At 57.0% G+C, this 10832-nt stretch overlaps 1 protein-coding gene across 3 annotated transcripts; it reads right to left on the reverse strand.

Moving 5' to 3' along the window:
- Positions 1-5884: 5884 nt before the first annotated feature.
- Positions 5885-10679, reverse strand: TMEM187 (transmembrane protein 187). Of its 3 annotated transcripts, none has more exons than XM_047098500.1 (2): positions 10498-10679; positions 5885-7109 (listed from the first exon to the last, which is right to left on the reverse strand). In XM_047098500.1, exon 2 carries the CDS (start codon positions 6966-6968, stop codon positions 6168-6170), a length of 801 nt encoding a protein of 266 aa, XP_046954456.1. In that variant the 5' UTR covers positions 6969-7109; positions 10498-10679; the 3' UTR covers positions 5885-6167. The 3 variants fall into 3 exon arrangements, with proteins under 3 accessions (XP_046954456.1, XP_046954458.1, XP_046954457.1); XM_047098502.1 differs by lacking the exon at positions 10498-10679 and adding an exon at positions 9092-10490; XM_047098501.1 differs by lacking the exon at positions 10498-10679 and adding an exon at positions 8854-9083.
- Positions 10680-10832: the final 153 nt, after the last annotated feature.

Here is a 10832-nt window from a genome sequence, read left to right on the forward strand (position 1 = left end):
CCCCGAGCCTGCTTCGGATTCTGTGTCTCCCTCTCTCTCTGCTCCTGCCCCGCTCGCGCTCTGTCTCTCAAAAAGCAATAAAGAAGCATTTGAAAAATAAACACTTAAAAAATAAAAAAAATAAAAGTGTATTTTCAAAATGAGATTTGGATCCCAAGTCACGGTGGTGAGGGCTTCAGTCACAAACAAGAAAGTAACAGCCAACAGCCAAGGGAGGGAAGTCTGAAGCCCCGGGGCAAACCCCACCTTGACTACTTCCTACCTCCTTGAACTTGAAGGTCATTCAACTTCTCTAAACTCACTTTCCTAGACGGTAAGCCCTCGAGAACTGTTAGCATCTCGCAGTGTGATGCCGTTTCCGTCTCCAAGGCGAGCCAGCTGTGGGGAGCCGGCCCCCTCCCCACGGACCCCCGCTGAGCTGCTCACCTGCACCCTCCCCTCGGCAGGAGACAGAACTCCCAGAGCACACCCCGCTGGTGAAAGGCAAAGGTCGACAGCCAGTGTTTTCTAATGTGGTTAAGTGCAGAAATAAAATGTATCATTTGAACCATTTGTAAGTGTTCGGCTCTGTGGCATAAAGAACATTCATATTCTGTGCAACCGTCCCAAAGTGAAAGTCCGTCCCCGGTGGACGCCAACGGCCCCTCCCCTCCCCCTCCCCTTCCCCCTCTCCCAGCCCCGCCCCGCCCCCACCCTGCTTCCTGTCTCTCTGAATCCGACTGCTCCGGGCAGCCCCAGCCCGTAGGAGTGGAATCCTCCGGTATCTGTCCCTTCGTGTCCGGCCTCTTTCACTCAGCCGTGTGTCCGAGGTTCATCGATGTGGGAGCAGGTGTCTGCCTCCCCTTCCCTTCCTTTCTTTTTTAATGTTTACTTATGCTCAAGAGACACAGAGTGAGCATAAGCAGGGGAGGGGCAGAGACAGAATCCGAAGCAGGTTCCAGGCTCCGAGCTGTCAGCACAGAGCCTGACACGGGGCTCGAACTCACGGGCTGAGCCGCAGTCAGACACTCAACCGACCGAGCCACCCAGGCGCCCCATCTCTTTCCCTTTCAAGACCGTGTTAGGTCCGTGGCTGGGAAATCCTCCGATGCGCCCCTGCACCTGGCTACAAGTTGCCAAATGGCTCAGGGAAGAGGTTGCTGAAATGGCTGTGGGTTCACAGGTGCAGGGGCGCACGGGCAGATACCCTCGTGAAGGGCGCACGTACGAGGTCTGGACCGTGTGGCACAGTTACGGAAAGTCACAACGCGCGCACTAGGACTTCTCACCCGTGGGAAAGGTATGAGAGCCTGTGGGGCAAGGGTGTCCCCATCTCCGCACGGTGCGTTCCTCTGGGGCAGGAAGGCAGGGACGGGGCTCCAGTTTAATCCGTCGGGTTTCCCGTCTTTCAACGGAAGAGACCTGAGCCGGCGAGATGGCGGCAGCGCGTCCACCCGGCAGAGGCCCCCGTGGAAGTGAGGCAGGGCTGACAAAGAAGAGGCAGAAGTAGAACCAGAAGTCAGCGATTCTGAAGAGACACAGAGGGCACAGATCAAAGCGAAGGGCAGGAAATGGAAAAAAGACTAGAAAAACAAGACCACGGTTGGAAGCACCTGCCATGCTCCCGGGGCCCAGGCTGCAGACGGCAAGCGGGCTTGGGCGGCTCTCCAGACCCCCGGGACCAGGCCCCGGAAATCAGCGAGCCGCAGGCCCAGCGCACGCAGCGCTCGTCTTGGCGATGGGCACGGCGACCACAGAAAGGACCCGGGATACAAGCCTCCACTCAGAAGGGGAAGAGTTGCTCCCTAATCACATGGGTATCTGGGGGCTCAGCGGAGGACATAAATCACCCAGTTTATCCTCATGCAAAGATTTCAAAAGAGGAGACATGGAAACACACATAAGAGACTCTTAGCAATAAAGAACAAACTGACGGTTGACGGAGGGAGGTGGGTGGGGGACGGGCTAGATGGGCGATGGGCATTAAGGAGGGCACTTGTGATGAGCACTGGGTCTTGTATGCAAGTGATGAATCACTGAACTCCACTCCTGAGACCAATATTGCAGTGTGTGTTGACTAAATAAAATAATTTTTAAAAAATTTCAACTTACGGAGATCTTCCCAGGTGAGAGGGAGCTGTTGTCCCAGAGCGCCGGCTAACTCTGGTTTGGCAAACTGTCATGTTGACAATAACAGCCGCTCTGTTTTATTCCTAAACGTAGATTCTGTTTTTACAATTATGGTTTTTACTAATTTTTTAAATCTTTAACACCCAACGTGGGGCTCGAACTCCCGATCCCTAGATAAAGAGTCGCAGGCTCCACCGACTGAGCCAGCCAGGTACCCCTGTTTCGAATAATCTTTGAATAATTAAAATTTTATAACGAAAGAGATCTGAAGCAGCCATAGGAGATGTTAAGGTTTGACAAGTATAATCTACGCACCCAGAAAAATGTTTTCAGCAAGACCCGAAACCCAAAAACTACGTAGAAAAAGACAGACATCTAGACATACAGGGCTCCGTAAATCTTCAACCGTGTTACTTTAAAATATGCACAAAGTCAAAAGACAAACGATAGATAAAGAAAACATATTTACCATCTGTATGACAGATGAATGGTTAAGATCTATACTATAAAAAAGGGCTCCTACAAATTAAGAAAAGACAGTTGCATGGGGCGCCTGGGTGGCTCAGTCGGGTGAGCGTCCGACTTCGGCTCAGGTCATGATCTCATGGTTTGTGAGTTCAAGGCCCGCGTCGGGCTCTGTGCTGACGGCTCAGAGCCTGGAGCCTGCTTCGGATTCTGGGTCTCGCTCTCTCTCTGCCCCTCCCCTGCTCACACTCTGTCTCTGTATGACAGATGAGTGATTAATGTCTATAATATAAAAAAGAGCTCCTACAAATTAAGAAAATACAGTTGCAGAACGAGGGAAGCATATCAACAAGCAACTGACAGACAAATCTAAACTTGCAACAGACGAGCCCCTGAGCACTAGTTGCATACGTGCGTGTGCGCGTGTGTGCCAGTGTACGGAGGGGGTGGCAGGAATTAAAGTCGCGATGAGATCTCGCTTTGCCACCATCAGATTGGCACAAAGTGAAAACGTGCGCTCACACCTCTCTGGTACGGGGCGGCCGGGGGTGGCCTCCATGTCCCTGGTAGAAACGTGAATCACGAGCGTCAGGTGGAAAAGCAGCCCAGGGTTGTCAAACCCACATGCCCTTCGATGACACTCCTGAGACGGACCCAGATAAAGGCGGCTCGTTCCAGGGCGTGGAAGCGGAGGACCCTTGCAGGCAACGAAAGCTGGGAAGGAGTCAGGGCACCAGATGAGGACAGGGTGAAGAAGCCCACGATTAGCCACAGCCATGGGCACAACGTCACTAAAGCGCAAGGGGCCCTCGGGCAGTGTCTGCACCTGTCACGCAACTGCACACGCCTGCGTGTCCGGCGGCAGGGCCCCCAGAATCCCGCCAGTCCTCTCCATTGACTCGTGGTCCGTCCCCCACCCCCACGAGCCTGTATCCCATCCACAGGCAGCAAAGCCACTACAGCTATTTTCACCGGGGCGGGGGTGGGGGTGGGGGGCTCGGATTCCCAGGCTGTGGTACAGGAAAGCAAGGAGGAGACCAGGCTGAAGCCCCACCGTCGCCCTTTCCGGGGACAGGCAGAGCAGCGCCGTGGGTGGGACTTTGGGCACGGAGGTGGGATGCCTGCATTTCTGATGCAACCGTCAGCCAAGTTGGACCTGTAGACTTTCAGTTTCTGTGAAGTGAGGGAGTTGGGGCAGACGGTTTCCGAGATCCCTCCCAGCTTTGGGACCTCTGAACCGTTTAGGCCCAAAGCAGGGAGAGGGCCCCTCTAGTGACCACCAGCTTCTCAGCGGGAAGAGGGACGCCACACTGCCAACAGGGCCAAGGAGAAGAGGGAAGGGCGGCAGAGCTCAGTGGGCAGGGGCAGGGGGAGGGCGGGCGGGGGCACAGCCACCTGCCTTCTCCCTCCAGGGGCCCCAACCCAGGGGTTGGGCTGAGGAACAGAAGTTTCCCACCCTCTGGTTTTGCTTGGATCAGCTGACTTAGCAAATAAAAAGACAAGATACCCAGTTAAATGTGAATTCAGGATAAATAATGAAACAATTTTCTTACTACAAGCATGTGGTATTTGGGACAGGCTGGAACTGAAACATCATTTGTGCTGCTGCGTTTTATCAGATAACCTTGGACAGAGACCAGCAGGATAGAGGGGTTCAGGTTTCTGGAGGTCCCCACACCCTCCCGTGTCCCCTTGGGTGCAGCCCCCCCCACGCCAGGGCCCCCCGGGCCCCCAGCGGCGTGCACAGTTCTCCATGAAACTGTCCTGAATCACCCTAATCTGAGCCTGCCACCTGTTTCCTGTGGGGACCCAGCCTGACACAGGAGTGGAATGAAAACCAGAAGGTTCTCAGGCTTACTTATTAAATAAGTATTGGTAAAAACGAAATGAAACAAAATGAAAAGTTACTGCTCAAAGGTGTGGGATGAACACAGCTATGCAGAACCCCGACACTTCTCAGGGGACCCGCCCCGTTGGTGACAGAAACAGCTGCCGAGAGCAACCCACCCCATATGAGACCCTGGTCCCCTCTCCCTCCACCCACCCACCCTCACCTCTCACCGGGCCCCCGCAGGACAGGACACAGGACGCAGGACACGCATCTCCCGGTCCTTCCTCCCTCTGGCCTGAGGGAAAGGTGGCCGTCCTGGCGACCCCCAGAGCGCTGTTCCCCTTCTAAGGCATCCGGAGCCTTTAACACACGGCCATGGAACAAAGCTGTTTCCCCAAGCAAATGCCAGCCTGTTCCTCACGCACTGGCGCGTCCCGCCTCTGGGCCCCGGATCCCAGGCCAGGCCACACCATCCGCCCAGGCCTTGCGGGAGGGGCAGAGCTCAGCTGGCCGCTGCCCAAGCAGAGGCAACGCTCGTGGGCCCCCACCTGTGGGGTTCTTCGGGCGGTGGCCCGGTCAGGACCCACCGCCCGCTCGTGGGGTGCCCAGCTGGGACAGAACATCCAGTACGGGGACCCGGTTTCCACAGCAATGGTCCACATGGCAACCCGCAGGCTCCAGGAAGAGGGGCCTGGGGGGACACTGAGTGGGTGCATGTAGGCAGCCCGTCCCGAGAGGCCGTCTGGAAGGAACACAGTGTCCTCTCGAACGCTGTCTTCACCTCTGTTTCTACGGACTGAACGGAACGCCTCTCAGACAGCGGGGGATAAAACAGGCGTCTAAAGAGCACGTTAAAAAAATGGAAAAAAAAGAGCACATTAACAAGTGGAAGAAAGAACACGAACAGCACGGCCTTCAAGGGTCCGAAGAGGGCAGAAACCCTCAGCCTCTCTTCGGCCACAGTGTCACCCCTGGGCTCGCTGCTTCGGACACTGTTGTCTGCACGAGAAGCATGGGGGGGGGGGTGGTTTCAAGATGCCCACTCCAGGGCCCTGCCTGACACGCCATCAGGAGACCGTGGTTCCTGAGGGCCTGGGACGCCAGGGGTGTGGGGCTGGCTCATGCCCTGCTCTGGGTCTCTCCATGGAAACAGACACGTGACACTTCAGTAACCACTGCTGCGGAGGACATCTGAGCCACACCCTGGCTCTGAGGGCAACGTTGCGTTGAGAATTCAACTTTTGACATCTGTGTTTCTTCATCCGGACGGCCCTGTCTTGTTCCGTGAAGGGTCTGCGGTGACGTGGCTCCTTCCGTGTGACCTGCCGTCAGCACGGCCGTCACTGATGCCACATCGGTCTGCTCAGCATGGGTTTGTGACTCAGTCTCCCCGTCAGCAGCCCACGGACGTGACCTGAACCGCGAAGCCATTGCAGACAAACGTTCCCCTGCCGCCATGAGAGTGATGGATTTCTCGGGCTCGTTTTACCCCCACGTTTTATTTGGAAAGAATTTCAAAGTACAGAAGAGTTACAAGAGCAGGACAATGAGTCCCTGAACCCCCTGCACTTAGCTATTTGCTTTATCTCTTTGAAAGTAAGTGGCACACAGCATAACATCTCACCCCTAAATACCGAAGCCCGTGGCTTCGGAGGAAGGGACGGCCCTCCACGGAGCCCTCGCATCTGTCACACCCGGGAAGGAAGTTTCACACCGGCGACACGGCGGCGATCGGTGGCTGGAAGCGGCTTCTCTCCGCGCTTTAACGCGCCTTCCCGTCCGGAGGAAGTCTCCGGCCGGTGTTTAAACCGGTCAGAAACAAGAAGGCGCAGTGGAACTGGAGCACGTCACACACTTTGGACCAGAAGTGGCCCGTGAGCCGCTGGAAGAGACGCCACCGAGCGAGCTGGTGGTCACACAGCTTGAGGACCACGAAGCCCGCGCAGGACAGCACGCCCAGCGCCAAGTGCCTTCCCGAGGAGGCGCCGCCGTGGCGCCCGTGAGCGTGCAGGGCCCGGCCCACGGCCGCCGCGATGTGTGCGGCCAGCGCGGCCTCAAAGCCGCAGGGGTGCAGCCAGGCGAGGCCGTAACTGCCGAGGGAGAGGCCCTCGATGGCCAGGAACAGGCCGGGCCTCCAGCCCCTGTCCAGGGAGAGGCACCAGGCCGCGGGCCACGCGAAGATGGGCAACGTGAGCCACTGGTCCAGCACGGCGGCGCGGTGCGTCTGCGTGGCGACCCGCAGCCACTGCACCGGGCCGTACACCAGGGCCATGGCGGCGAACACGTCCTTCAGGTAGCGAGCCCTCCGCGCGTGCACGGGGTGCCCCAGGGGAACCGCCTTCCTCCGCAGCCAGTACACCCCCAGGAGCACGTAGGCCACGTTAACGAGTGAGTTGAAGGGCATGGCCAGGAAGACGGGGAGGCCGGCGACCGGGGCTTCAGCGTAGTGTTCGTAGCCCACTTGGATGGAGACGCCGTCGAAAACCCCCGCGTAGACGACGGCCAGGCAGAAGCAGCTGGCCACAGCCACGTGGCACAGCGCCCGCGTGGACTCGGGCTGCATGCGGAACCGCAGGTGTGACTGGCAGGTCAGAACTCACATACTCGGCTTCCGCCAAGCAACGCGCCCCGGCCCCCCTCGCTGGGCCAGCCGTGGCTCCGCCGACTGGGGAGCAGAAGTGGAAGGGCGTTCTGCCTTTTTCCTCTGTGGTTACAAAAAGAGGGTGGTTAGAAAGAAAACCATCCAGGGGGCGCCTGGGGGGCTCAGTGGGTTAAGCCACCGACCCCGGCTCAGGTCATGATCTCGCTGTTCCTGACTTCGAGCCCCAAGTCCGTGCTGACGGTGCGGAGCCTGCTTGGATTCCCTCTCCCTCTCTCTCTCTCTCTCTCTCTCTCTCTCTCGCTGCCCCTCCTCTGCTCACCTGCTCTCTCAAAAAATAAAAAAACTTAAAAAATTAAAAAATGAAAGAAAGAAAACCAACCAGAAATAAAAGTGAAGCGCTACCCACAGCATGTTCACCTTCTTACTCATGGCTTCCAGAATCATGGCTTCTAGAATCATCTAGATCTCCCCTAGAGGTTTCGTGCCTTTCTCTCCTGACACCCATGCGCTCTGTCCTTCAGTCCTTCATCTGTGTACTGTAACACCAGGGTCACTGCCCTACTTCCCTTAGAGCCGCTGCATTTACACACTTCAACCTTTCCTAGGACTGTTGCTACAATTCAGAATGGGCTTCCCTGCCTCAGTGGTGTCACAAACGTTGAAGTTTCCAGCTGGCCCCAAGCCCTTTTCGCCAAATACCCAGTTTGACACCGTTCCCTGTGGTCCAAGTTCTAGAATCCAAGGCAAGGGATGGGGCGGTGCGAGAGGAGGAGGAGGGGAGGGGGCAGGAGGAGGGGAAGGAAGGGGGGAGAGGACAGCGGGAGGAGGAAGAGCATCTGCCGGGTGGGCCTTCCTGCCCTGCCCCGAAGCGCCACACCATCCCAAATCCCCTGCTTCCCTTGGCCCACAATAAACCTTCCATTTCCTGCAGTTGGAGAAGCAGACAGTTTAAAAAGAACATGCAGTTATCATGACTGTCAACTGCTCTGGGGCCAGCTGCGCTGTGACTTGGCCCAGTAGCCTAGAAACATGTTGCCATGGAACAGAGAAAAGGTTCCGCGCTCTGAAAATGACTCAAAGCCAAAACGGCAGGCCGGTGGGGAAGAGAGGGACTGCCTGTGTTCAAACTCCGGCTCCCCACACCTGCTAATTGTGTGACCTTGGGCCTTCACCGGTCTGGGCCCCAGTTTGCACACATGTAGAATGGCGATGCCTCCAGTACCTCCAGGAGCAGTCCTCGTGTGGACTAAATTCTTACAGGTGGAGACCACTTAGCACCTTTTGTTTTTGAGGCACAGCTCCATTTCCCCCTGCAACGCAGGCCCTGAAAGGGCAGGGCAGGGCAGGGTCTGATTCCCCGCTCTCCTTCCCAAGCTCTGTGAATACCTGCTCAATTTCAATTCACGGCCATTCAAGCACAAAGCCCACATGTCTCTGTCCTTCCTATGCTTTCACTGGCACATTACCATTTCGCTTTTCGCGTGGCCCTGGGCAGCCACCTCTATTTTCTGGGGACGGTGCTGCTGGCCTTTCCTGCTCCCGTCCTGCCTCGGGGGTCCGTTGTTAAGGAGGACCATGGGGCCCAGCATTTCCCCCAGTGAACCAGAGCCCTCATACTGACTCTACAGCTCCTCATTGAGCGTGAGCCTCCGCCTCAGCTTGCGGTCCACGCCCGCCCCAGCTCTTTCCCTAAGAGCCTCTGGGTCCAGGGGGCTAGGTCTGTCCTGGGGTTCCCGTTCCCAGGCTGCCCACTGCTAATGTGGTCTGTGCCCGACAGCCAACGCCCCCCCCCAGCACGTTCCGCAAGAGCGCCCCTGGAGTGGATCGTGCCGGTCCCGCTTAACACCTTTTGGTGGCTGGCTCTCTACTCCACGCGTGATCACGTCCCAGTCTCTCGGCCACACGTCCAAGTGCCCTCCCGCTGGAGTCCTGAAAGCTCCCTAGGCCCGGTCTGTCCTGCCCAGAGTGAGATTCTGCAGGCCGCCTTCCCTCCTGCCTCACGTCTGCTGACACTTTCCACTCGGCTGCCATTCTCTTGCAGCGGCTTCCCCACTCAGCTGCTGACTCCAGCCGGGACAGCTCACCTGCACCTATCCGGGGCCCGGCTCTGTGGCATGAAGTGCCAGGCCTTTGGGACCTGCGCTAGCCTGACCCTCCCGTCTGCCAGCAAGCATGGGTAAGAGCCGGGGACAGGAGCAAAACACTGTCAGCTTGATAGAGAAGGTCCAGGAAGGGCGTGGAGAGTGACTCCTCTCTCTGGCTGCTGGGCAGAGTCCACCCGAGCCCTTGTGCAAGCTGAAAGTGACATGTCATCCAACCAATTTCCCAAGTCCACCAAGGAGACCAGGCTGGGTACTTTATGGCCTAGCTCCTCCATACACCATGGCTCCTGCCATGACCCTTGTGACATGACCCTCAAAGTTCTTTACAGATTCCCGCAGCACCCGGCACACAAAGGCCAAAGGCACTGGCCTACAGTTGTGGAGTCTTTTGGAGAAGTTCTGCAAAGCAGGACGATATCCTGGCTAAGGGGTTAACACACGTTCCTCACTCTCCCCTGCTTCCCGCGGCTATATGCATTTATGCAGGAGCCACTGTCACCTGTCACAGTGCTGGCTTCTTCCCTGTAGCATTTATGACCACTGCTTGTTGTGTCCCTGACTGTCCCGACCACCCTTGCTGCCTTTCTGCAGATAAGGGGGTGCCAGCTTGAGGGCTGTAATGTGGGACATCCCTCGCAGGTGAGGTCACTCTGGGACACCTGGATACCCAAGAAGCCTCGAACAACTCCAGTGACTCCTGAACTCCAGGGAGAGAACTGCTGAATTCAGTCAAGGTCTTTGGAAACCAGCAGCTCACCTTCCTTATTTTACGGGGGAGGGACTCAGGGCCATAGAGGGGAGGTGAATACCCAAGGTCATTTAGGGCAATTGGCGGCACACCCATATACAGGCCAGGGCTCTTGTCCTCTGGCCGCCACAGGTCTCTGTGGCCTTTCCCAAACAAATGCTTCCAAATACATACAAACAGAGTTACAACATAAACTTAACAGGTCGAGAGATGGTATGAAAATATTTTGGAAAATGTGTGATATGGTAATATATGTGCTTCTTTACTGGTAAGTTAAATGACAGGACGTACGGGCAGGTCTTGTACTTGAGTTCATTTCAAGATGACTACAACAAAAGCTAAGTGATCTGAAATGGTGTCACTTCCATTGGTGACAAAGCCACCAGGCTAACACTCTGTGTGTGCTCTGTGGCCTATATTCGTAGTTGCGGGAAACGCCAAATTTCAACTCGGGGTTGGTGAAAATAAAAATGAAATAAAGCTGAGAGAAAGTGGAAAAATCCTCTGTGGTTGCCTCAAGCTCACAGACACCAGCTCAGGGCCCCTGCACTACAGCCTGAGTCTGCCAGTGCAGATGACCGTGCAGCCACCGGCCGGCCTCCTGCAAGATTTGGCACATGGGGGCGATGCCAGTACCCACCTCTTAAGGTTGCTGCGAGAACTTACAGTATTGGCGCGAAAAGGCCAGCGATCACCATCCGGGTATTTGCCTCTCTATCTTGGCTGGGGAAAATTCAAATCTCGGGAAAGGGCGGACCCGAGAAGCGGCCCTGCGCCTGCGCGCGGGGCGGGGCGCCGGGCTCTGGGAAGCAGGCGGAGCGGGGTGACGCGGGGTGACGCGAGGTGACGCGGGGCGACACGGAGCTCTCCCGCGCCCGCCCGCTCGGTTCGGGTACCGCCGGCCTGGCCGCCCGCCCTGCAGCCGGCGGGGCGGGGGACGGGGAGCGGGCCCGGGCGCGCGGCGCGTCTCCTTTC

Source organism: Lynx rufus, unplaced genomic scaffold (assembly GCF_022079265.1).
Source record: "Lynx rufus isolate CCGP_SWC_20201006 ecotype Redwood Valley unplaced genomic scaffold, mLynRuf1.p SCAF_49, whole genome shotgun sequence".
NCBI classification, from domain to species: Eukaryota; Metazoa; Chordata; class Mammalia; order Carnivora; family Felidae; genus Lynx; species Lynx rufus.

Excerpts from the sequence above, each read along its gene's own strand:
- TMEM187 (XM_047098500.1), bottom strand. The coding sequence starts at position 6,968 with ATGCAGCCCGAGTCCACGCGGGCGCTGTGCCACGTGGCTGTGGCCAGC.